The sequence below is a fragment of the Rhipicephalus sanguineus genome, chromosome 7, assembly GCF_013339695.2.
Source record: "Rhipicephalus sanguineus isolate Rsan-2018 chromosome 7, BIME_Rsan_1.4, whole genome shotgun sequence".
Lineage (NCBI taxonomy): Eukaryota > Metazoa > Arthropoda > Arachnida > Ixodida > Ixodidae > Rhipicephalus > Rhipicephalus sanguineus.
In genome coordinates, this window is record NC_051182.1 from 98,846,758 (window position 1) to 98,874,093 (window position 27,336).

At 50.4% G+C, this 27,336-nt stretch overlaps 1 protein-coding gene across 1 annotated transcript in view; it reads left to right on the top strand.

The window, feature by feature from the left end:
- Positions 1–13,102: 13,102 nt before the first annotated feature.
- The window catches only part of LOC125756127 (2-Hydroxyacid oxidase 1-like), a 39,713-nt gene continuing 25,479 nt past the window's right edge, over positions 13,103–27,336 (top strand). Inside the window, exons 1-2 of the mRNA XM_037666470.2 lie at positions 13,103–13,286; positions 17,108–17,259. Of these exons, the coding sequence (XP_037522398.1) occupies positions 13,114–13,286; positions 17,108–17,259 (325 nt within the window). The 5' untranslated portion in view covers positions 13,103–13,113. The remainder of the gene's footprint in view (positions 13,287–17,107; positions 17,260–27,336) is intronic.

Genomic DNA, 27,336 nt, shown 5'->3' on the forward strand with positions numbered 1-27,336 from the left:
CGGCAGTCCTTAGAACGCTGATTTCGGGCGGCATCGACATGGCGCCTCTGATATTCTTTCCAGCGTTCGTCAGCATCCCGAACGGCCCCCTCAGCAGGCGGATAACGCGACCACCGAAACGCGAGCGTGGCATTAAACTTTTGCAGAGCCTAAATTTTGCTGACAACACGAAGTTGCAATCCTACACGTCGGCTTTGCATGCCGTCCTAGAGAGGGTTTTTATTCCACTGCCACGAAATTCAACGGCGACTTCACGGAGTGTCTTCTCTTTTTGATATTTCATTTCGGCACGGGTACAACGCATTCGTATGGTTCAAATATATTCGCATTCTGCAAGCATGGGTGTGTAACCCAGTGGAATTATTTATTCAAGAAGGTGATCATCTTACGTGACAGGGACGGACAGAGTGTTGTCTCGCTGAATCGGCATGGAAATGCATACGTATAAAAAAACAAAAACAAAAAAACAACTTTTTCACGCACACACGTCTCTGTTGCTTGCAATACATTAGAAATCACCATAGCCATGCGGCTCATTCACCTGCTGAAGTGATCTCGGAGTACTCCGAAACTGTAAATCAACTTAGGTATAGCTATAACGATACATTTAAACAAGAGAATTTAACGTCCCATTAGAGCACGGCTTATAGCGCACAAAAACGCGGACAAATGTTGACTGAAGACGACAGACAAAGCTGACTTACAACTGACATTCACTGAAGAAATGCAGCGGAATATAAAGGACACGTGACGTCATGAAAAAAATTAAAAAAAGAAGACGTAAAAATGTCAAGAGACATGACAAGAAATGTCTACTATTAGCCTACCTCATATGTGTCAGTCATGTGCAAGGTGCAAAATTCAAGTCCTTTTTCAGTCAGTGCAACGAATGCCACGCTTACACGCTGTGCATCGAATTTAGCAATCTCATTGGCAACCACCAACTTGCCCAAAAAATTACCCTCTTAAGTCCAATTAGAGATTGAGAGATTTCTCGGGCTGGTAACTACGTGAAAGTAGAGTTGCTTCAATGGTCTATGAAATACAAGGCTGGCATGCTGTTCTGATTCTTGAGCCAGCGCTTTCAACTGTGGAGATAGGTTTGCACTAGGCTTACCTACGAGCGCGACCGTGTAGGGACGCGACGTTCTCCACTGCCGCAGCGAACAAAGACGCTACGGCCGGGTTCGTCGATTCTCCGGCACGGCGCAGAAACCACGCACGAGGCAGGGTAACAACAACAACGGGTTTATTAACCCAAGATGCAGCACAGTACGACAGTCACAGGCTTGCAGGCCGTAAGGGGAACTCCGCAAGACCGATCGAGTACACTTGCCAGCGGCGCTAAGACTACTACACAAAGGGCAGCGGTCGAGCACCCGAACGAGAAGCCGCCTGTTAGAGCAGCGCGTCAACCTCTCGTGCTAGCCTGAGAGCATCTGCCGCCACGAGCGAATCGTCGGGCGCATCTTAGCTCGTAGGAGAGGAGGATGTCACCAGCGGCCCAATGGGGAATGGCGCTGCGTTGTGACGTAGGCCCGCGCAGCGCGCCAGCGTAGCGTGCCCGGACATGCCAGCGCGGGACGGAGCCGACGCTTGGCTCGCCCAGACAAAGAGGCGCCCTGGCCACCATCTTGGCGATTGCCGGTGCCTAAGTGCGTCCGGGCTACGCGGCCGGCACGCGCGCGGCAGCTGGGGAACGAGGCGCCAGGTAGGAGGACGCTCTCGATCCCCACATTCCCCCCTCCTAAAGACCGAGGCCAGCCTGTGAAAGAGGCTGTCCGAGGCCAAGTGGCAAGGTCAGCTCAGCCGCAAGGGGGCTGGCCAACGGGGCAAAGTCCAACAGGGGGGGTGTCGTCTTCCTGAAGGTACAAGTCCAAAAGTCGGCCATGGCCACACAAAAGTTCCAACGAAAAGTTCCACCACAAGGTCCACCACCGGGGAGAGGCCACCGCCGGGAAGAAGGTCCACAGCCCAGGAGGAACGGGGGCAAGACTGCACAAGGGCGGGCAGCCAGCCCGCTTGAAGTTCACCGGTCTGGAGAGGTTGGCAGCCGGGAACGTACGAGGCGTGGCTGCCAGTTGCGTGCGGCAGCCAACCGCCGAAAGTCGCTGGGACGGGGGCCTCACAGGAACGGTAGGCCGGAACAGCAGGCAGCCAGGAACGGAAGCCGGAGCGACCACGCTTGGGCCTGGGCCACAGCTTGAGTGGACGGACCAGCCGCCGGGGGCGGCTGCTGAAGCTGCCAGGTGGGTTAGGCAAGGTGGAGGTGGCTGCAGGGCAGAAGGCAGGAACCAGGCCACAGCAGGAAGGACCAGGGAACAGCAGGCCAGCTGGTCAGGAAGAGGCTGGTGGCAAGGTAGAGCCAGGCGCAGGGAGACGACCGGGCGACGCAGGAGTGGACAGAAATGTCCCCGGCATAGCCGGCTTGCCAAAAAGGGGTGCCTGCCTGACAGTGGTGCCCAACAAAAGGGGGCGCTTGCCAGGTTATGGCTTGGACAACACACCAGAGGGTATTTTCGGCCAAGAGGGCCTTCTACCACTTCCAGACGTGTGCCGTCGCACCTTAGCGGTTATCTTCATTCACTGTCAAGGTATGGAATAAAGTCCAGCTACCTGTCAGTGGGAGAAAGGTTGCTTAAGTGCGTTTCCGCAGATTGTACCGATGGCGTGGCTTGGAGCCAGCCTTCTCACGGTTTTCCTGCGGTTCGGTGACCGCCTCCCCCCCTGCCAAGTCGTTGCTGCGGGCAATGAAAGGTTTGAGGTCGGAGACGTTAACTGGACCGCCGACCTGTCTCCCTTGGGAGTCAGCCAGCCTGTACACCAGAGGCGACACTTTGGTCTGCACTCGGTATGGGCCCAACCACTTGGCCGACAGGGAGGCAGAGATGCCTTTGGCGGCGTCACTCAAGACGTGATTGCGCCTGAGGACAAGATCGCCGACATCGTAGTGCACTTCCCGATGCGACCGGTCGTATTGGGCCTTCTGTCCAGCTCGCGCTTTTGCCAGGTTGGAACGCGCCAGGTCGAGGGCTGCGTCCATCCGTGAGCGCAATTCCGCCGCGTAGCCAGACGGGCCGGCTTTTGTGGCGGACGCCCCGCTGCCGCCCCGCAGAACGCGGTCCATGGGGTTAGGCAGCTCTCTCCCGAAGTTGAGGAAAGCGGGCGTGTACCCGCTTGAACGGTTCACCGTGGACCGCAAGGAGAAGCCTATCTCGTTAAGACAGGCATCCCAATCCCTGTGTTGCTGCGCAAAGGCTGTCAGCAAGGGCTTGAGGTTTCGGTTTATCCGCTCAGTCGGGTTGGCCTGTGGGTGATACGTGGTTGTTTTGCGGTGCTTAATGCCAAAGGCAGCACACGCATCCACAAAAACCTTGGCCGTGAAATAGGACGCATTGTCCGTGATCAACTCCGCCGGAAAGCCAAAGCGGGTAAAGACCTCGGTCAACTTGTCCCAGATTGCGCGTGCCGTTAGCTTCCGAAGGGGAAACAGCTCGACCCACTTCGTGAAGTGATCTGTGACAGCCAGGAGAAAAACATGGCCTCTCCGGCTTCTTGGGAAAGGTCCCATAATGTCACAGGCCGCGACTTGCCAGGGGTGTTGGCTGTCGATCGGCTGCATGAGCCCGGGGGGCTTGCCACCACGAGGCTTCACACATTGGCACACGCGGCATGAGCGGGCGTAGTGAAGGGCGTCACGCTTCATGTCAGGCCAGGTAGCAGAGCGGCACAACTTTTGAAAAGTCTTAAGGCCACTCGCATGTCCGGCCAACCGCGAGTCGTGGAAATAGCCGAGGGTGGCTTTCCTTAGACTGCGGGGTATCACCACCTTGAAAGACTCCTGGGGAGCTTCTTCAGATGGGACATAGCGCAGGAGAACGCCATCAGCATCAAGCAGATACGAATCCAACGTGCCCGCAGCAATACCAGTCTGCGTCCGGCACTCGGCGCCGACAGCAATACCAGCTGTCCGTTTGCGCCCGGCGGCTTGACCGCCACGCTCCTCTTGGGAGCTCAGCTCTTTGAGCCCGTCAGCAATTTGCTGACAAAACGGATCGTCCTGTTGTGCCTTAAGTAGGTCCTCTCTGCTGAAGACGATACCGGCGGACGTTACAGGGTCTACCAGGTATGCGTCCTCACCCGAGGCGGTCGACTCGAAAGTCACTGCGCCGTCGGGGTTCGCGCCTTTCGACCCATTGGAGCCAGGGGCCCCTGAGTCTACTCTGTGCGAGTGCTCTTGGGAGTGGCGGACATAAGTGTCAGACGCCAGAACGGGGGCACGCGACAAGGCGTCGGCCACGACGTTCGAACTCCCTTTCCGGTAGCGCACAACAAAGTTGTACCGCTGCAAGGTCAACGCCCAGCGCGCGAGGCGGCCCGAGGGCTCGCGCAAGCGCTTAAGCCAGGTGAGTGCCATGTGGTCCGTCTCCACCACGAATGGCACGCCGTCGACGTAGCAGTCGAACTTCCGGAGAGCAAAGACTATAGCGAGACATTCCCGTTCAGTCACGCTGTAGTTGCGCTCAGCGGCGTTAAGTGACCGGCTCGCAAAGGCGACTGGCCGGAGGACGCCGTCGTGCTCCTGAAGCAGTACCGCTCCGAGACCCAGGTCGCTCGCGTCCGCTTGGACAACGAACTCCCTGTTGAGGTCGGGCAGCTTCAGATCGGCTGTGGCCACTAGAGCTTGAGATAGAGCCTTGAAGGCTCGCTCTTGCTCTGGCCCCCAGCTCCATCGTGCCGACTTTTTCAACAGTGCGGTCAAGGGCGCTTGGAGGTCCGCGCAATTTAGGATGAACTGTCGGTAGTAGTTCACCATGCCCAAAAAGCGCCTCAGGCCCTGAATGTTCGCCGGCGTCGGGTACTCCACAATGGCTCGTACCTTCTCCTCGCACGGCAGTCCGAAACGTCCGGCGCGTCTCGTTGCTCTCTCACGGCCGAGGCCACCTCGTGATTAGGGGGATTACGGGGTCACCACCAGCCCACGCACAACGAGGCTCGAGAGAAGCGGACGGCGGCGGCGGCGGGCGGTAGGCTCTCGCCGCCAGTATGTCGCCCTGAATACGCTTCGCATCGGATGCCAGCTCGTTTAGGTCACGATAACGGGCGCTCCGAAGGTAAGCGGCGAAGGTTGGATGAGCCTGACGTATGACTCGCTCCACCTTCTCGGCGTCTGATGCCGTAGGATCGGCAAGGAGGTAGAGCTCATGCAAAGCCCGGACGTACTCGAGAAGAGATTCGTCGGGATGCTGTGTGCGAAGCTCTAGCTCGCGACGCATGCGGCGCTCGTAGTCGGGAGGAAGGAATTCGCTACGGAAGAGCGCCCTAAACTCCTCCATCGAACGAGCTTGGTAGCCGACAAGTCGGTACCACCGCGCCGCTTGGGCTGTCAGCGCTACAGGCAATACACTACCGAGCATAACGCTGTCGCTCAGCCCCATCGCCCGCTGGTAGCGGTGCAGCGCCTCGAGGTACTCTGTGGCACTCATGCGGTCCGAATAACCGCTGTACTCAGGCAGAGGTACCCTTAGGCTACTCGGTGCGCTTGGCTGAGGGGACTCGAGGTCTCCCTTTAAAGCACAAGGCTGCGAGCGCGCCGCTTCCAACAGGACGTTTAGGAGCTGCGCCGCAGTTGCGTGCAGCGGTGATTGCTCCGAGGCGGGCGCGGCCGTAACAGGTGCGCGCGCCTGTTCCCCAACATGCGCGTCCGACCGAAAAGGGCCAGTACACGGCATGGAGGAGGGTAGGGTTTGCGCTCCGACTGGTGCTTGAGGCCTCACGCGACTGGCAAACGGGTCGACAACGGAGCACGGTGGCCCACGTCCGTCGAAAACGTCGCCTACGCGAGTCTGAGGCATGCAAGCGTCGGGAAACGCGGCGACGTTGTCGGCCAAGCGAGCTGGCTCGCGCACGACGTTGTCAACTCTTTGCGCTCCTGACCAAGATGGGTCAGTGAGAGCGTGCATGCCGACACCTAAGTGGCCTAGGTAGGAAGGCTCGGGTGCGGCGGTTTGGGCCGTCAACTGCGCTGCTGCCTAGGAAAGGCCAGCGAGCGGAGACTGCGCCGGGGACGGGCCCGTAAGTGCGTGAGTCTCGAACAGCTGATACAGCCCGTTACTGGCTTGGCTAGGACTGTGGTCCTCGTTCGAGCGGCTCGCATCACTGTAGGGGGCCCCGAAAAAGGGATCTCTCCCGGTGAACGAAAGCAGAGGGTCGCCGTGAGGGCCGTACCCCGTGCTGTCGCAGCCGTCCGCCTCGAACGAGATCAAGTCCGTCGCCACAGGATCGAACAGGAACGAGCGCCTCGAGGGGGTCTGCTCTGAAGCCATGCCGAAACCAAGTTGGGCGCCAGTTATGTGGAGATAGGTTTGCACTAGGCTTACCTACGAGCGCGACCGTGTAGGGACGCGACGTTCTCCACTGCCGCAGCGAACAAAGACGCTACGGCCGGGTTCGTCGATTCTCCGGCACGGCGCAGAAACCACGCACGAGGCAGGGTAACAACAACAACGGGTTTATTAACCCAAGATGCAGCGCAGTACGACAGTCACAGGCTTGCAGGCCGTAAGGGGAACTCCGCAAGACCGATCGAGTACGCTTGCCAGCGGCGCTAAGACTACTACACAAAGGGCAGCGGTCGAGCACCCGAACGAGAAGCCGCCTGTCAGAGCAGCGCGTCAACCTCTCGTGCTAGCCTGAGAGCATCTGCCGCCAGGGTTGCCGTTGGGTAGATTTGAAAAGGAGCCAGAATTCAAGCTAAAAGTAGCCAAAGTAGCCAGGCCTTTTAATCTTATCGCCAAACTTGTAGCCAAATGGCAGAAAAGCGGTATTATGAAAAGAGGTTTTATCATTGAACAATATATAATACCATTTTGTGTCAGCAATAAAATAGCATACGAGCACAGTTATTTTCTCCTTCATGCTTGGTCTTCAAGCTGTAAGCAAGTTGCAAATAAATGAACATATTATAAGTTCCGTGCACCTGTATACATTTTATATAGAATAGATATAGTAATTGCCAGAGAGACAGTAAGATTGAAACATTCCAGCCAACCAGTCAGTAGGAATACTAATAGTAGAAGAAGGTTGTGCTTGAAGTCTGCAACTTCAAGCACGACCAGCTTCAAGTAGCGATATCCGCTTGAAGATGACCGGTCCAGCTTTATTTTATAGCGGATCTCTGTGTCTGTCAAGTTCACCCGAAAACACGCGCCGTGCATCAGCACTACAAAAGTGGCTCGTAGCGACAGCATCGATGGCGGGTAGCGTGAACAGCGTGCTAGGCACGCGTTTGCCAATATGCGCGCAACTTCGTCAGTTTGATCTTAGCCAAAAGGCGTACTTAAATTTCATCTTTAATTTATTTGTTACATTTCCAATTTCTTAATTTTTATTTCAATTCATAAAACCACCGAATTCATGGCCTATCCCCCATAGTGGGTGTGAGACACTGACTGGGCGAACAAGAACATCATTCCGTCTCGGCAGGCGCACCGCGCGTTGCGTTCAGGTGCCTCGATGAGCACCAGACTCATGGCGGGGCTAGGACACGCGCTTACACTGGCTGACACGTCAGAAAAGCTTGGAAACAAAGGGTAGTCGTCAGGCTTGCTTGGTACTTTATCTGCAGATAATGAGAAAAAGGCTACTGAATGCGCTAAAATAGAGGTTCAAAGTAGCCAGAAAGTAGCCATGGCGCCAACCTGAAATTTTTGTCGCCAGACTGGGTCGTAAAGTAGCCAATTTGGCGCAAAGTAGCCACCAACGGCAACCCTGTCTGCCGCCACGAGCGAATCGTCGGGCGCATCTTAGCTCGTAGGAGAGGAGGATGTCACCAGCGGCCCAATGGGGAATGGCGCTGCGTTGTGACGTAGGCCCGCGCAGCGCGCCAGCGTAGCGTGCCCGGACATGCCAGCGCGGGACGGAGCCGACGCTTGGCTCGCCCAGACAAAGAGGCGCCCTGGCCACCATCTTGGCGATTGCCGGTGCCTAAGTGCGTCCGGGCTACGCGGCCGGCACGCGCGCGGCAGCTGGGGAACGAGGCGCCAGGTAGGAGGACGCTCTCGATCCCCACACAACAAAACTCGACGACGCATTACCGAGCTCGAATCTGTAGCAGGATGTTTCATTGCCTCGTGTACTTGCGCCTGACGCGCGTGTGCTGCTGGAATGAGGAACATAGAAATAAAATGCAGTCTAAAGCGCAGCTGCGCTGTGACGCATTGCCGCGAGCGTACTGCCAGGGTACCGCGATTAAAAACATAAGCAGTTCTCGCTGCATATAAGTGGCACGCTGGCACAGGCACAAGGCCGCATGGAAACGCCACAAACCATGAACGCAGGTAAGGAAACGGACGCGAAAAGCGAATTTTGCTCTGTGTGCGCTGCATAGCAAGCTTTTGCGAAATGGGCAAGTTTCCTTTTGCCGGTAAGTACCCGTAAGACAAGTACACTCGGTCTCTCATGGAGATTATAAACGCCTTTACAACCAGCACTGCGGGCATGTCCACTCTAACTCCTACGTAGATTTCCTATATATTTCCTTCGGAAATCAGGGCTTTCGATGTGACCATTTGGGAGCATGTGACGAGGAAAAGTGCTTCGTAATTGAAGAAGGTAAAGCTAGCAAACTCGGACGCTAGAGAAGAGAACCGTGCAACGCAAACGTTGGTTTCCTTGTATTGTGTGCGTGTTTGTGCAAATCACCTTCTTTCATGACGCATTATTACCAGGTAGCTCCACTGTGTTGTTCCAATAATGTTCTGTGCCTAGTGGAGAGGGGGAGGGGGACAGGCTATCGCTTTTAGAGGCCTTCCCCATACATCCGGCACACCTGCCGATGATGTCATGTCTCATGAGGAAGTACTTGTGCGCTGCTTCGTGTCGTTACAGCTTAATGGATAATTCCTTTGTTAATTTATGTGAAACTGTGCATCCAGCGACAACGTCTGTTTTGTAATTTTATTCACATCTTGCTTTTTACTCAATATTTGCGCAATGTTGCAGCAATACGGTTATTCACACTTTTATTGCCCGACAGTTTCCTAAACGCCGATGATGGATATCCAACGAGGAATGCAGCATTTATTCTAAAGCAGGCGGCTGTCTCGTCGGCGTCAGAGAAGCAGCTGTTGCGCATAGGCGGTCACTGTATCCACTATACTCTGTTCCAGAAGTTCCTTGCAGCACTGTGGAAGGGTCGTGTAGCCTTGGCTCTGCTGCACGGAACTTCTGGAACAGAGTATAGTATCGCACTCTTTTTTTATACCCGCGCGGCGTCACATCGAGGATGGTGGGTGGAGTCTTGTGCAATATCGCAGAATGTATGTCATCGATAAGCGGTGGAGCAGCTTTTGAGTGCGGACAAAAACAAAGGGACGAGACTGAGTCGGCATTTGCCGCTGTGGAATTGAACTCGTTTTTGTGTGCTCACAGGCAAGCAGGGATAACGCTGTCATAGACCAACATATACCTTGCACCCCTGACGCTAAGCTACGCCGATTGAAGTACGGATTGTGCGAGGCGAGTATTCCAATACATGTTTGATTTTTCTTCTCGAATATAGAGCGTCACGTCACGCTCGGAATTTTACAGCAGAGGTGTTATGGTCGAGCTTTGCCGTGTGTCGTAGATGGAAAATTGTCATCATCATGAGCAAGCAAGCGCTCAATCACCGACCAAGCAATCTGTAAAGATGGTTTACAAGATAAGCTGAGACGTGCGGCGTCTAATCAATGTTTGCTGCCCATGTGTTCAATTGTTAATTTCTGGAGCACCTGTATATGGAGAGTAGTGGGATTTGTCCAATTTCTGTTGCTCATACTCGCTATAGGAATTTTACAGCAGAGCTGCCATGGTCGAACTTTTCCGTGTGTAGTACATAGAAAGTTATCATCATCAGGAGCCGGCACGAGTTCTCTTCGTCCTCTTCTTCTTCGCTCCCAAAACACGCGCACCGATTTCTTCCGCGTGGGATGCAATAACTCTGATAGGCGACAGAACGAGGACAGAAAGAGAGAGAGAGAGAGAGAGAGAGAGAGAGAGAGAGAGAGAGAGAGAGAGAGAGAGAGAGAGAGAGAGAGGGAAAATCTTGGCGAGGTGAGATTCGAACCTGCGTCCCCACGACCCGAATGTGAGCGTCGTAACCACTCAGATATCTAGACACGCTAGGAGATCACAGCATAGCCTTGTATAGTAGAGTGTAGCAAGGGGTTGAGAAATGAATGTGAGGGTGAGGAGAGGGGATAGGAGGAGGGGATAGCGAGTGCAGAGAGAGATATAGAAAGAGATAGAAATAAAGATAAGGAGCGAAACAGATAGAAAGAAAGGGAAGAAAGAGTGAAATAGACAGAGAGACAGAGAAACAAATAGGCATAGAAAGAAAGAGATACAAACCCACAGACTAAAAAAAAATAAAAAAAAGAGAGCGAGCGTAGCCATGTATAGTATCGTACAGAAAGGGGTGGGAAAGAGAGAGGTGAGAGGGTGAAAGCCTAGCCAAGCCAGTACCAGCTAGGTGCCCATGAGCTCTGCTGCGACCAAGCCTTGTGCGACTTACTGCAAGCTGCGCCAATTTTCTAAGCGAATACTTTATAACTCACAGATTTCACTGGCTTTGTCGTGCGCGAAAATTCCGGCGCCACTTAGCTTAGGGTAATGCCGCCATCGGTGGTGCGCCGGTCACACGCGCATTCGTATGCACCGTTTTCCAATAATCGATGCTCTCGCGATCGTGGGCTTGTCAGCGATCAGCCGTTTCTGACGTTGCAACCTGATCTTTCATGGAGGTCACTTGTCATTTCAGGTTGCCAGACTTCATTGTTGCGGGGATATGAAAGTATGAACGCCGTTGTTGCCCGCAGCAGCTGAAGTGTTGCCCTACTAAGCACGAGGACGATGGTCCAATCCCCGGCATGGAGGAAGGAAACAGGAGGGAGCATTGCTCAATGCTCCCTTCTAATTGCGCAATACGAAAGAAAGGAAGAAGGAAAGAAGGAAAGAAAGAAAGAAAAAATAGTACGCCAGGCAGGCCCGCGATAACCTTCGCTCTCCCCCATTTCCGCGATAGGACAAAGTTTCCTGAATTTTTTTTTCTAGAACGGCGCGACACAATAGACGAAAACTCCTTTTTCGACAGGAGTCAGCAAATAATTACGCTCAAGTCCTACAGTTGCGAATTCTGGAGACGTGTAGTATCGCCACGTATATCTCAAATGGCGAGTTCCCGAAGACTTCCGTAAAATGCGACTCATGTTATAAGAAACGCGTGCGTATTGAGCGCGCGCACATTTTTCATCTGGGAAGTAAACAGCCACCCCGGCTTTGCAGTCGATGTCTTGTAGTTTAGCGGCCCTGACTCTTTTCTAGAGATAGATAGCAATTTTTAATATCATCCCCGGAGATGTCAGCCTGGTTTATCGTCTTGCTTGCTACTACAGGTGTCGGGTGATCACTGCGGTATAGACAATGATCACATATACACTCAAAATTCCTTCACACACATGTGTAGTGCCTCGACGTAACAGTAACAAAACGAGAACCGCAGATGTGTTCTCTTTGAAAGTTCATCGCACTGTAACCCTTTTGTAAAGGGCAGTTATGAGAACGTTTATGCGAAGGTTTATTAGCAAATAACATTTATAGTTTTCCTGGCAGCACATTTGGAGAAATCGAAAAACTGAAACCGCCGCAGGGACATTGTATGAACGAGTTCGTCACCACAGTGGATAGAATTTGAGGTTCAAGCCATAAATATAAACTTAAGCTTCACGTCCCGAAGACACAGGCCAACAATGATAGCCGTTTCGTATGGAGATGTTAATTCGCAGGCGAATTTGTGTGAGTTACTTTATCTGTGAGGGCTGAACTGGTAAAAACTATGTATGTCTGACATCGACGTACACGCTAAGTTCAAATATGGTGCTGGCGATTTTTGTCGTTGCGTTCCAAGCTCATACTATGACTGACTATGTTTCCGCAGTTTTTAACGATAATGTGTCGAGTCTGTTAGTTGTAAGAAAAGTAAGCGGTAACTTCTTTTTTTTTTTGGGGGGGGGGGTAGATTAACTGAAGAATGAAAATACCGGCGCCCAATTTACAAGCTGTTGCTGCAATAAAAGAATTTGTCAGAATTACCTGCGTCTTCACAGTTTGGCAAGCTCTGGAGCTATCGGAAAATGGGAAGTCGACACATGTATCGACAACAGTGTGTTGAATACATTGCATAAGAAAGAGATTGAGCTTCAAAACGTTACTTTTAAGAAACTTCGTGAGTATTTTCGTTAATAAAACAACCACAAGATTGTTTCGATAACTTTTCGCTTGCCTATTTTCATCACAACGCGCTTTCCATGTATGCTTTCTGCTTAAAGTCAAGCCGCTGCGTGCATTATCAATGTTAATGCGGTATACCTTCCGCTTGTTGACTGTGACCTTAAAGTTCCGGTAGTGTCTTGAAATTTGAATGTATGCAGTTCGTTTCTTGATATTGCAACGCGATACACTCAAATGTGAATGTTTTTATGCATAAAGGTCAATGTGTGCGACTTTCTATGTCAATTTTTTTATGATCTGCTGAACACTGCGTGATGTTGCCAATGCGAGGACCTGCAGCTTTGTCAAGCTGTCGTGATGATAGCTTTTTCTGCGAGCCTCAATCATCATGTATGTGCGCAACGTAAAATTATTATTATTATTATTATTATTATTATTATTATTATTATTATTATTATTATTATTATTATTATTATTATTATTATTATTATTATTATTATTATTATTATTAAACACTACGGTGAATTTCTAGGACGAGCCCGCTGAATTGAATGACTTCATCAACGAGCAATTTGCCACAATGGAACTTAATTTCGGCTCATTGCTCTGTGGGTTGTCAAGTTGTTGTGCGCAATATACTAATAGTAATTCTGCTAAAATGTTGGACCCGGTGCTAGTCGTTTGAGGCTGTGGGTGTCACGAGAGCTTGTTTTACTTTTGTACCATTTTCGGCTGAGCCAGTAATACTGAAGCTAAACTAAGAGTACTCTTAGCGAAGTCCTGAGAAGCAGTGCTTTGGAATGCTCATTAGCTCGCACTTGGTTGACAGGAGAGGCTGACACCATGGAGAACCAGGGCCCCGCAGTTACTTCATGCGCGAGTGCCAAACCGGTCAGAACTCTGGCGGACATCGAGAGGATAGGGATGGCAAAACTCAGGCCGGGGCCCCGGTTCTACTACAGCATGGGCGCTGACGAGGAGTGCACCCTGGCAGAAAACGTACAAGCGTTTAAGAGGTCTGTTTTGTTTCTTTCCCTTAGCAACACAAAGTGCTAACGCCATTCTTATGACACAGTTGGCGAGTATGGATCTGTCATAGCATTGTAAGGGCAGTGAAGGGCAGTGAAGGGCAGTGAAGGGCAGTGAAGGGCAGCGAAGGGCAGACATGTAACTCTCCCTTTTCGCATGCAGAGATCGCTGAAAATTCGATTTCCATCATTTGCGCGCTTGCATCTTGGTGCTCTTATATTTGGGTCGTTACGATTCTGAACCAAAGAACGGCAGTCTTTCGAGAGGCCTGTCTTTGTTAGCGACCAAACGAAGTCAACAGGTAATGAAGGCAAGGGGAGCATTAGGTGCATAACTCGTAGTTTTTGATTGAAAACTTCGCCACTATCGAGTTATGGAGGAAAATAAAAGTGGACATAATAAGTGGATCACCGCCGTTGCGAGCCAACCCGCAGCCTTGGCATTAGGGCAGCTAGGGGTTTTCGGAGACCAATCCACGACTTGATTACGAGACGCGGCGTATAGTCGGGCACTCCGGATCAATTTTAACTAATCTGGAGTTATTTAACGTGCGATTAAATCTATATAAACGAGAATTCTGGCACATCCTCCCTGTGGAAATGAGGCCGCCACGCACAGCACTGAACCGGTGAATACCTGCTATATACGGCTGCCGCTGCGTGCATGCGCACGATCTAGTTATGTGAGAAAAGCTAAAGGTAAAGAGTGTTGGAAAGCTAGTACGTTGCACATGCGAATATGTAAATCAAAATCATATTGCAAAAAAGATTCAAATGACATTCACGGCTTTCTTTTCTTATATATACATTGCGGTTACACTTATGCTGTAGACTATTTTACGGACGGGTTTCGGTGCCTCCATGCTGGGCTGTTAAACCTTGCCGTGTTTTATCTTGCACAACTAAGCGAACAGAGTTGCGGTGGGCGTATACGCATGAAAACTGTTGAGTTGGTGCATTCGGGGTTTCCCGACTTTATCAGCTCGCGTCAGGGGATACAAAAATAAGAAAACATTCGTTTAAAAGCCCATGATGGCGGCGCCCATATGCGTTACGTAACATAGTCTATAGGCTTCGGAAACATTTGAAACGTTGATTCTAGCTCTATTCAGTCATGTAACTGAAGCAGCGCGTTCACGATAGAAGCGACCTTTGTTGGCGATCGTTTGGAGAATTGGAGCAGGGGTCTATTCCCACAGCTGGATTACATTTGTTTTGCGAAATTTGCAAAAAAAGAGAGAGAGAGAAAAAAAAACGCGCACTGTTCCACCTGTAGCTAAGCACTGTTTTCCACAATTCAGATACTAAGCGCAACAGAATACGTTTCCCATGCCTCCGTGCTAGCTGATGTCACGCGTTTTATTTGAAAGCAACATAAAAGTGAAGATAAATATTCTGCACACCTGCGAGCGAAATACACGGCATTATTACGATAATAACCAAGTTACTAGCAATCAATATGACTCACGAGTGACGCGGTACTCTCCTTTGATTTTGACCTCCACGGTTTGTCTTTAACGTACGGCTATAGATCTATATACAGTAGTGTATATTTTCCTTGTCCGCTGCGGCCTGGAGTTGAACTCGCTAACATTTTTTTTAGCAGCGCAACGACACAGCCGCTTAGCAGGCACTGCGGCCGGTAATAAAAATATCGAAAACGACCTTTAGCCTTTAATAGTTGCATATCCTCTTGAGTCCCGGCTATGGGGAATTGTCCAATATATTGGCAACTCGTTGTCGTCTGCTTTAACCCCAGCACCCACTATTTGCCGTTGAAAACTATTTTTTTATTTTTTTCAACGTCTACAAGCGCCCTCTGTCAAGTGTGGGCAAAATTAATGCAGCGGCGCGCCTGGAATGCTAGTCCAAAATGGCAGCGGTCAGCAGTAGCGTGTTCTAGAGCCGCACTCGTCAAACTACGCAATTTGGCTTGCATTTCTGAAGTTTGTTTGCTTGCTTGTCATTCTTAAGTACCTTATCATTTTTAGAGTACCTTTTAAGTACGTTCGTTTCGCCGTGTTATTTTGTCCTGATGTCCAATATTTTAGACATCAGGACCAATTCAAGTCCTGATGTCCAAAATATTCGACATTGCACCACATAGAAACCCCAACTTTTACTAAGCTAAGCTTTAACACTTTTTTCCTACGTGGTCTATTCGAGCTATACTGAACTTTCTGAAAAAATTCGTGCAGCTAACTTTAACCCGGGACTTATAATGGTTCATGGTGGATTATTCTTAAGACGACGCTACGTCTACACTATAGTTAATAACATAAAGGAACAGAAGGCGAGGAAGAGTGGAGACGTTGGGAAGCTAAGCTAAAACTACCTATTGATACATGGTCACGGGCGTTTGCCCATGCTCGCCTTACTGCAGCTTACGCAACGGCCATGTTTTGTATGACAATAAACCGTTCGGGTTTTGAGCTCAACGTCTAGTGTCTTGTCCCCGCCCTTGGTTGCAATTACAGTGACGACTGAGCGCACGGCTAAAGAACTAATAGTTTCACTCACATATGGGAAGGTAGGCTACATTCGAGCCGGCTCTCCCAATACAAAGTTAATACGTTTAGAGTGCCGATTTCCCTAGAAACACGTAGGCATACTGCGCGAATAAGTAGCTTACATTATTCTACACGAAATAGAGAAAAGAAGGGAAGAAATTAAAACAAAACCAGACGAAAAGATCAATGTGCACACGTGTTGAAGTTTACGTGAAAACTTCATTAAACACTGTGGACGGGAAACGCAAGAATGTTCTTTTTATGTTGTGCCCCCCCCCCCCATACACACACATGCGCGCACTCACGCACGCACACACACATAGAATTCGCACAATGCTCTCATGCAATCAATTTAAGTGAACTACTGTCTGCAAGACGACCCCTTAGGGCTATCAATGTACTACATGTGTACTTAAAGGGACACTGCGATGGCCCAAATATATTCGCAATAGCAGCCTGTCAGGGTGACGTCAGCAGTACACACTAACTTTTTGATATGCGAGGTCATAACCTAGCGTATTGTTCCCATGCGCGGTGATTGCCGAGCTGCAGTTGTCTGGCCTGTCGTATTTACCCGCATAGAACCAGCGCGGGTTACCAGTGGCTATTGTTGGCTGGTGTTGGCGCAATGTTGAAACATGTAAGAGCCAAGGTATGTTGGCTAAGTGACGGCAAGCGTAGGTTAGTGTCCACCAATGTATGGTATCCACTGTCATAGTTGAAACGTTGTCTCCTTTTATTGTATATTCATAGATGTGATGAATATACTTATACACTCCAAAGCGAATTATTTCTGCTTGAAGCTTTCTTCTCGTGAAGGCGTTCACCTGGGCACACCTGTGGATTCTACCAAACTTTGTTTTCGGAACAAACATTTGTATGGGTGCTTATGCCTATTGTGCCCATACATCGTAAGCTTGCGCATCTATAGCACACCAATCTTGCGTATCTATAGCACAACAGCTTGCGTATCTATAGCACACCAATTGGGCGTAGACAGGGAAGTGGTTTGGAAATTTCAAGTCCACTCACCCCGAAATTTTTGTTTTGTACGTCTTTTATGTACACTCACACATACAAACTCACGCACAAAGGCGTACGAATATTTCTGCTGGCTTAGCGCATGAAGTTTCTAATATAACGGGTAACCGCATCGGTTGCAAGAACTACTACAGGCTGGAACTTTTTCTATTGGAGACAATGTTCCCAGAAAAAGCGGCAATATAGCGTTCAAGCAAATTTCGTGTCCCGCAAGCTTTCGCTGCAGGGTGCACTTTTGCGTAACCGCGTCCAATGCAGGCTCCGGCTCCTGCCGCGTCTTCTGCGGGGCGTAGCGGAACGAAGCTTGCAGACCGTATTGCTGGGACAGCGGGTATCGTTGCCCGTCGGCCTATCGCCCACAGCCTTCCACAAGATGGCCCATCCCGACGGAGAAGCCGCCACTGCTAAAGGTGAGCGTGCCCGTCTCTGTAAATTGCGCCTTTCTTGTGCAAAAGCGGTATTTTGTTAAGGAACACATATTAGCCCGAAGCTCCGTGTACAGCCCCCAGGTACCCAGGTCCTATACAGACCGCAGGTCCTGGAAAGAACGAAGGCTTCTTTCTTATGCATTCCTGCAGAGGTTGGGTCTCGACTCGGAAGTTCATGTATGCGCGACATTTGAACTTCTTTATAAGATAACTAAAAATCAACGCACTGTTGTTGGCCCAGGGCTCCGTTTAAAAGGTAATTGAAAATAGCGAAAGATAGATAGATAGATAGATATATAGATAGATAGATAGACAGACAGATAGATAGATAGATAGATAGATAGATAGATAGATAGATAGATAGATAGATAGATAGATAGATAGATAGATAGATAGATAGATAGATAGATAGATGCATAGATAGATAGATAGATAGATAGATAGATAGATAGAAACGCTCAAAGTGCGAAAGGTTCGCTAATAAATGCTTCGCGTTTAAAACTTTATTTAGGTCTCGAAGGAATCTACTCCTATGTAGGGACGGGAGGTAGACTCACCGCCGCGTCGTGGGCCTTCAGGACAGCCTTGAGTTGTATGACCGAGCTCCTTATCATAAAATAATATTAATGTTCAGAGAATTCTTGATGCTCTCCCTGTAAAGAGGGGCACCTCCCGAGCATGCGTCTAAAATCACTGCGATCTTCACAGTCCGGACAACGTGCTGAAATGTCGGTGTATTGGCTGTAAGTGGAGAGGCTCGGGTACGTTACAGTCTGTAGCATGCGAAGAGAGATTGCCTGTGGCCTAGACAACTTTTCGTGCGGGAGTGGGAAAGACCTACGGCCCATTCGATGCTCTTTCGTGACGTCATTGAAAGTGGTCAAAATGCCCCCAAAATGGCGGTGCAGAAATATTGGCCCAAAAAGTGTAGCGAAACCGCAGCAAAGAAGGCAGAAAAATAATAAACACTCAAAGGCAGTTGGTTCGTGGGTCCAACGCATGGTTCCAGTAGCCAGGACGTCGAAAGACTGCTGCGGAGTCCGCGACGTCCAACGGCTACATTTCCCGCCCACAAAGCTTAATTGATTACATGAAGTTGAAATCTTAGCCCATGCTCTTCAAGGGACTAACTATCAAATAAATATATTTGTCATTCGCACCTTCGACTCTTTAATATCCGGTGCACCTGTCTGGGCGTAGTACGAAAATTATACCCTTCGTCGCACGTACACTGACCAGACAAGGAGAGATCCCGAAAAAGGGTGGGTTAGGTCGTGACAGCCGGCGCCGTGAAACTGACCATACTTTTCGCGGCCTGAATAGAAAGGAAGAAAACTTGAAAAATAAAGATTAACGTGTCCTTGATAGAAACCAAGAAGGTTTGAAAAAAAGAAGCGTAGGAGTGGCAAAGCAAAGCCCGACCTACACCATCTTACGAAAGTCACGAGAAACGTTAGCTTACATCGAAGAAAAAGCTGTCTTTTATTGCGATAGCAATTATATGGACAGTCTCGGCTGATTTTTGCCGTCGCCGTCGCCGTCGCCGCCGTCATGCTGCGTATATGTATAAGTATGTATATATACATCAATATCCCAAAGAAAAATATAACAGAAAAATGCTTCCGAAGCGCGGAATTGAACCAGCGACCTCGAATTCGCAGCGCGGTGCGCTAAGCACTACTCCACAAAGCGTACATCCCTCTGGCAGCTAACGGCGAGCGTTATATATACACCCTTTACCGTTTGCAGTCCTCCGAGAGGGAGGCGCTTATAAGCGTTTCTTCATTACCAGCGAGATGGCGCTAGGAGCGCGCGGGCGCACTTAAAGGCGTCGGCCAGCTCTCTCGCTTCTTCTTATATTTGCGCAGCGAGAACCTTGCCCTTCCGCTGTCTGCTCGCGCGGGCGCTCGAACAAACTACCGCAGTGTTCATGATTCTCAGCAGATCGAGCTACGTGGTAGCTTTCACTGCGCGTCGCGTACGTGTAGCTAAAAGCGTTTCAGATGTCGTGCACGTAACGTACGTGTACTTTTCACGTTTGCGTATGAGAAGTCCCTACGTACGTGAAATTAAAACTGTCTAGTAGCTGCCGGGTAGTGATGGACGCACGGTAGTCGCAGCGCGTCCATCACGGGCCGCTTTTCTTGCTGTCGCATTCATTGCTTCGCCCTTGCGGCGAAACTGTGACTTTTTTTCTGACGTGGCCTATGAGCTTAAGCTGGCCAATTTTAGCTGGCCAAATGAGTAGCTCGAGGCATGCCCTTGCATTAGTGGCTTCCTTACAAAGACTTAAAGCTCGGGCAAATATTACTGAAGGTCACCTCCTCACTACTCATATATATATCTAGGCAGCTGCGAACAATATCGTCGCCGAAATAGGTGGCTGTGAGATCATTACAGCTTATGCTGTAAAAAAATTACGAACCTTAAGGATGCGGCGCAGATAGACCACGGCGTGCCTACCGTCTTCGTCCAAGAAAACACGTGTCGCTAAATAGAAAAGGATATATTACAGCGAAAGCTGTTATGACATCATTTCAGCGGCCGTTTTTGGCGCCGTAGTTGTCCGCCGCCGCCGCCGGTGTCCGTAACCACTATCGCTCGAAATAAGAAAAAAATTCCAGGATGGAACGAGGTTCGAACCTGGGCCCTCTGCGTGGGAGCCCAGCATTCAACCTCTGAGCCATGCCGGCGCTTGAAACTGCTTTGCAAAAAGGTTATACAGGCTTCATGTCGGGAAGGAACCACATTAACATATGCAATGTAGCGTGGTAGAAGAGTAAAATAAGCACCAAGCGTCGCACAACGCGAATTCTGTAACCAGGCGTCACACAATGCGGATTGCCAACGAGTAGGTTGTTGACATCTTCCAACCCATTACAAAGGGCTCCGCCATAATGCTTCACCGTCATCAGGCACAGCATCAACAAAGCGCATAATGCCTTACATGCGTTTAGCAGGTACCACGGCTCTCCGTAGAATGACGAAAAATGGCATAGTGCCTGCTTCGCTACTTCTCAAAACTTACACTGATTTATAGCGTAGTGGTTTCCTCGCAAGTGCACTTGTATTGGTTGCTAAGGAAGCCCATAACCGCATGATCCATTTCCTCGGGGTCTCAGTAAAGTTCTTCGCCCCCCCCCTCCCCTCGCGCTCCCACGTCAACGTATGTTACACAGCATGGCGGGAGAGCGAAATAACGACCGGGCGTCACCCAATGCAAATTGCATAACTGGTGGGCCGTTTGAAGCTTCCAACCCATTACAAAGGGCTGAGCCATAATTCTTTATCGTCAACAGTCGTCGCGTCAACAAAGTGCACATAATGCCTTACAGACGTGTAGCTGGTGCCTCGCTTCTCCGCAGAATGACGAATTATGGCTTAGTAGGTGCTTCCCAACTTCACAAAAATTGTGATTTATGGCGTAGCGGGTACTTGTATTAGTAGCCCCAAGAGAGCTTACAACCGGCTCTAGAAACGCCGCTGTTCCAGCTATATATATATATATATATATATATATATATATATATATATATATATATATATATATATATATATATATATATATATATATGAAAGGATATATCATTTAAAGTTATAACGATGCAAAACGAGCCATGCATTTTGACCTACACCCCTTAGACGGCAGGATGAGGAGCGTTTCATCGATTACGACCGTGTGTGATTGTGCAAGGTACACTGACGTATAAACACACTACTGTTGGCGCCTTCCTTATCGGATCCGAAATACGGCCGTTATTACCGTGAATTGACTCGGAACGTCCTTGTTAAGGAGCACAACGCCTTAACCCCTTTATTATCATGGTTGCTAACCTTGAGAAATATCTAATGCCAACTTAGGCGACTTTCTGGTTATGAACCGATGGAACTGTAATGCAATGGTTTCGGACTTGGAAAAGTAGTAATCGCAGTAATGCAAAATGAAGACATTCTTGATAGGCGGCTTTAAGCGTACTACGTACTGTAGTGATAAATACGGTTACCATAGAGAACGATGAAGAAGACGGTTGGTGTGGTTGGTGCTCGTGCTGGCTCCGTTTCGGGGAACTGGTTTCTATTCTGTAACCTCCTTTCTAAAGTATTCTAACATGTTATAAAACCACTCACTTCTTGGCCAATCCCCCGCAGTGGGTGTGAGCCATAGTTGAAGGCAAACAAGAACAAGAACAAGAACTGACTGCTGTCCCGTCGCTGTCTCGCCTCTAAGACGCTCACCGTACCTGAACTATTAAACGCATACTATCAATTGGTGGAGCGTGCTGGGTTCTTCACCCTGGAACTTCGTTCTCGGACTCTACCTCCCGCCTCGTCGATTCCTGACGACATGGCCCAGCAAGCTGCTACCCCAACCCCATCTCTTACCTGTTCCGGCATGCCAAGACAGCGGGATCCGGTGATTTTCAACGCCTCCGACGAGCAAGACGCCGAAGACTGGCTATCTTCATACGAAATAGTAAGCGCGCACAATAAGTGGGATGAAGCCGATAAACTTGGCTACCTTCACTTCTATCTCGCAGGTGTGGCACAGCTGTGGTTTAACAATCACCAAGCTGACATTCCTAACAGGTCGTCCTTTAAGACACGCTTCGCGGAAGTATTCGGCCGACCCGCTGTTCGCAAGCTCCGCACCGAACAGCGCTTGCGCTGCCGCGCGCAGCGATCTGGTGAGACCTTCACATCTTATATCGAGGATGTTGTGGACCTCTGCCGTCGTGTCAATCCAGACATGTCTGATACTGACAAAATCCGGCACATTATGAAAGGTATTGAAGACGACGCCTTCCACATGCTCGTTGCCAAAAACCCTCAAACTGTCGCAGAGGTGACTCAGTACTGTCAGAGCTACGACGAGCTGCTGAGACAGCGCATTTCTACGCGACAGCCGAGCTTCGACACGGCCGCAACGTCTGCATTAACCGTTGGCGCTGTTTCTACCGACCAGACCACGTTAATGCAACAGATACAGCAGTTCGTCCGCGAAGAAGTGGCGCGACAACTGTCTCTTGTGCCTTACGTTCCGGCCAGTGCGCATACGCTGACCCCGACGCTCAGACAAGCGATAGAGGAGCAAGTCTCTGACGCTCTCCCTTCCGCTTACCATCCTTCGCCTACCTCCGCACCTCTGACTTACGCTGAGGTCGCCAGACGACCATCGCTGTCGCTACCACTCGTCACGGACCCTGCTCGACAGGCTAATGCCTTCTACACAGCAAGTCCGCCTGTACGCCCGGACCCGCCCCCTTTTCGCCGTCCCGCACCACCGTCCTCCAATCCTTGGCGCACACCCGACAACAGGCCGATCTGCTACTCCTGCCGTCTCCCTGGCCATGTCGCCCGTTTCTGTCGTCGTGATTTCCGCCAAGGTGCTGGCGAAGAAGGGTATGGCTACTATCGTACAGAGCCACTTCAGTCGAGTTCCTTCCACCCTACGTCGGACACGTCATCGTCAAGTCGTCGCGGCTTCGACAGGCATCGGTCACCCTCACCACGGCGCCGTTCCATTTCGCCTATGGTTCGTCGCCCGTCACCCGTCCCAACGGAAAACTAACCGTCGCAGTTCCCGAGGCAAGAGCTGCGCTCATATCGAAAACTTCAAGGCCTCGATTTCTACCCGCCAACGAAATAACTGTGTATATTGATGGTGTAGCTGTGCAAGCGCTCGTTGATACTGGTGCTGCTGTGTCTGTGCTGAGTGGTGAACTGTGCCGCAAGTTAAAGAAGATTACGATTCCGCTTTCCGACGTCTCTCTCCGTACGGCAACTTCGCACCACATCCAGCCTTCTATGGCGTGCACAGCTCGGCTAGTCATACAGAACGTTTTGTATGCAGTTGAATTTGTCGTATTTTCACCATGTTCGCATGACATCATCTTGGGCTGGGACTTCCTTTCCGCTCATCATGCCGTCGTTGACTGTGCGCGTGCCGAACTAGAGTTGTCAACGATGTGTGAACTGCCGCTGTGTCAAACGCCGATGTATGACGGGCCCTCTGACCAGGCATTCTCTTCTCGAGTCGTCGTCGCTGCGGACACTCACATTCCTCCTCTGTCCTCTGTTCTTGTGCCACTCTCTTGCGACGGCGCGTCCTCTGTCACTGCCCTGTTTACACCCTCCGAAGCATTTGGCTCTCGCAAGAGCTTCCTTCTCCCATTCGCAGTTGTCACTATAGAAAACTCTTGCGGCGCCATCTATATCACGAACCCGTTTTCTTCCCCAGCCACCTTGTTCCACGGCGAACTAATAGGTCACCTTGAGGAAATAGTCTCTGTTTACTCCAGTCACCTGCCTGATGGCTCGACAACTCCTCATGTCAACAGCATTACCTCTGATACCACTACCACTTCATCTCTCGAGGCATTCCTTCCATCGATTGATTCTGAACTCCCCCCTGTTCAGCGTACGCAACTCTTGGCGCTACTTGATCGCTTCAAGACGTCATTCGACCATAACCAACGTTCTTTGGGCCGCACGTCTGCCATCGTTCACCGCATTGACACCGGCACCCACGCACCTTTGCGCCAGCATCCGTATCGAGTCTCTCACGCTGAACGCCGGGTCATCGACGAGCAGGTGAGCGACATGCTTCAACGTGGCGTAATCCAACCTTCACACAGCCCTTGGGCCTCCCCGGTTGTGCTGGTGAAAAAAAAGGACGGCAGCATCAGATTCTGCGTTGATTATAGGCGTCTTAATAAGATCACGCGAAAAGATGTTTACCCGCTGCCCAGAATTGACGACGCTCTCGATTGCCTGCAAGGAGCAGAGTTCTTTTCTTCTTTAGACCTTCGATCGGGCTACTGGCAGGTTCCTATGAATGAAGCCGACCGCCCCAAGACTGCGTTTGTAACTCCTGACGGACTGTACGAGTTCAACGTGATGCCGTTTGGCCTCTGTAATGCGCCTGCCACCTTCGAACGTCTGATGGACAACATCCTAAGAGGCCTAAAATGGAACACGTGCCTGTGCTATCTGGATGACATCATCGTTTTCTCGAAGGACTTCGACTGCCACCTCACTCGCCTCGCAAGCGTCCTCACTTGCCTTGCAGACGCGGGACTGCAGCTGAACTTGAAGAAGTGCAATTTCGCCGCACGCCAGCTTACCATCTTAGGGCACGTTGTCAGCAAGGATGGTGTCCGTCCCGATCCTGCCAAGCTTCGCGCTGTCGCCGACTTTCCCAGGCCGTCTACACTAAAAGAACTCCGTAGCTTCATAGGCCTTTGTTCGTACTTTCGCAGATTTGTGCGCGATTTCGCGACGATAATCGCCCCACTCACACAGCTACTTGCCGACAACCAAGACATTTCGGCGTGGTCTTCCGCTTCCGACAAAGCATTCGCCTCTTTACGCCATCTTCTGACATCCCCACCTATCCTACGCTACTTTGACCCGGATGCTCCAACCGAAATCCACACGGACGCTAGTGGAGTAGGCCTCGGCGCTGTTCTTGCCCAGCGTAAATCTGGCTTCGACGAGTATGTCGTTTCCTACGCCAGTCGCACTCTCACTAAAGCAGAAAAGAACTACTCAGTCACGGAAAAAGAATGCCTTGCCATCGTTTGGGCAATCACGAAATTTCGACCTTACGTATATGGCCGCCCATTCGACGTCGTGACTGATCACCACGCTTTGTGCTGGTTATCGTCATTAAAAGACCCATCTGGACGCCTAGCTCGTTGGGCGCTCCGTCTTCAAGAATATGACATCCGTGTCATCTATCGGTCAGGCCGTAAGCATTCGGATGCCGACGCTCTTTCTCGTTCGCCACTTCCCCATGAGTATGGTGTTGCGTCTATTTCGAGCTGCGATTGTTCATCTCTTGAACATGCCGACATGTCATCTGAGCAACGCCAGGATCCATGGATAGCCTCTCTCCTAGAGTATCTGTCTCAGGCGTCTCCACATACAACCAACCGCTCGCTTCGACGCACTGCTCGCCACTTTAAAATCCGTGATGGCCTCCTGTACCGCCGAAACTACCTGTCTGATGGCCGCAAATGGTTGCTGGTAATTCCTCGCCATCTACGTTCCGACGTCTGTGCCTCCTTTCACGCGGATCCGCAATGCGCCCATGCTGGTGTGGTGAAGACATATGCACGCCTCCGGATTCGATACTACTGGCGCGGAATGTACCGCTTTGTTCGGCAGTACGTCCGTTCATGCTCCAAGTGCCAACGCCGGAAGAGCTCTGTGCACACGACCACAGGTCCACTCCAGCCACTGCCCTGTCCCTCTCGGCCGTTCGACCGCATCGGGATCGATTTGTACGGTCCCCTACCGTACACACCAGATGGCAACCGCTGGGTGATCGTCGCTGTGGACCACCTCACGCGCTACGCTGAAACTTCCGCGCTTCCAGAGGCCGCAGCGCGTGAGGTCGGCTTGTTCATCCTTCGAAAGCTCGTTCTTCGGCATGGTGCACCTCGCGAGCTACTCAGTGACCGCGGACGTTCCTTCTTATCCGAAGCCGTAGAAGCCCTCCTCCGCGAATGCAACGTTGTCCATCGAACTACTACCGCATATCACCCGCAAACCAACAGGATGACCGAGCGCTTCAATCGCACACTCGGCGACATGCTCTCCATGTATGTTTCCGATGACCACACGAATTGGGACCGCATACTGCCGTTTGTCACGTATGCTTACAACAGCGCCATTCAGTCTACTACGGGGTTTTCTCCGTTCTTCCTGCTTTATGGTCGGGAACCTTCCTCGTTCTTGGATACTATTCTTCTGTACCGACCGGACCCCTCAGAAACTACGACTCTAGCCGAAGCCGCCATTATGCCGAAGAATGTCGGCAGCTCGCACGCTCGCTTACCACGCACGACCAGGCCCGCCAGAAACACTCTCATGACCGAAACTTATCTGCTTCGTCATATTCACCTGGAACAATCGTGTGGCTTCGCGTGCCCTCATCTGCCCCCAGCCTTTCCGCAAAGCTCGTCCCTAAGTATGACGGCCCTTACCGGGTCCTACGCCAGACTTCACCGGTCAACTACGTTATTGAGCCTCTTCAGCCACCTACGGATCAACGCCGCCGCGGGCGCGAAACTGTTCATGTCGATCGATTGAAACCTCACTACGAACCACCAGTATTACCTGTGCCATAGGTCGCCAGGATGGCTCCTTTTCTGCCGGGAAGTGATTGTAGTGATAAATACGGTTACCATAGAGAACGATGAAGAAGACGGTTGGTGTGGTTGGTGCTCGTGCTGGCTCCGTTTCGGGGAACTGACTGCTGTCCCGTCGCTGTCTCGCCTCTAAGACGCTCACCGTACCTGAACTATTAAACGCATACTATCAGTACCTTATTTTCTGAACCTTCCTAAAAACAAATATCTTTACACAAGAACACAAAACAAAGAAACAAAAAAACAAAAAAAATAATAATAACGCCAGCTCTGTGCCAAACTATAGTCGCGTGCTTTATATATATATATATATATATATATATATATATATATATATATATATATATATATGTGTGTGTGTGTGTGTGTGTGTGTGTGTGTGTGTGTGTGTGTGTGTGTGTGTGTTTTCTGATTTTAGCTTATTTAGTTTAAAGTCAGCGCTTGTGCTCGTCTCTCCTTTCTATCCTGCCTCGTTTCGTTTATTGCGCTGTTAGCCCAGCTAACAGCCCAGCTAACGCTGTTAGCCCAGCTGCGCTGTTAGCCCAGCTAGCCCAGCTAACGAGACATCTGCGATGTTATTGGCTTTGGATTGAATGCTGAACCTCACGGCGGCACCGACGCCGACAGAAAATGCAAAAATCCACCTGGAGTGCCCGTGTAATTGCTTTCGTAATAACACGAATTGAACGCAGTGCCCTTAAAGACAAATACGCGCACGCACACGCACATTTGTGTTGCCCGAGAAATTGTACTGATGTACTGCGCTTGCCTCGATGCGACTTAGTTTAGTTTGTGGCACAAAAATATATGTCGCAATTGAATTTCTAACGTGACATATCCATTGCATCGAAAGCATTTGCGATTATTTTTATTTCTCAAGAAATCTACTTGGCTGTCACACTAG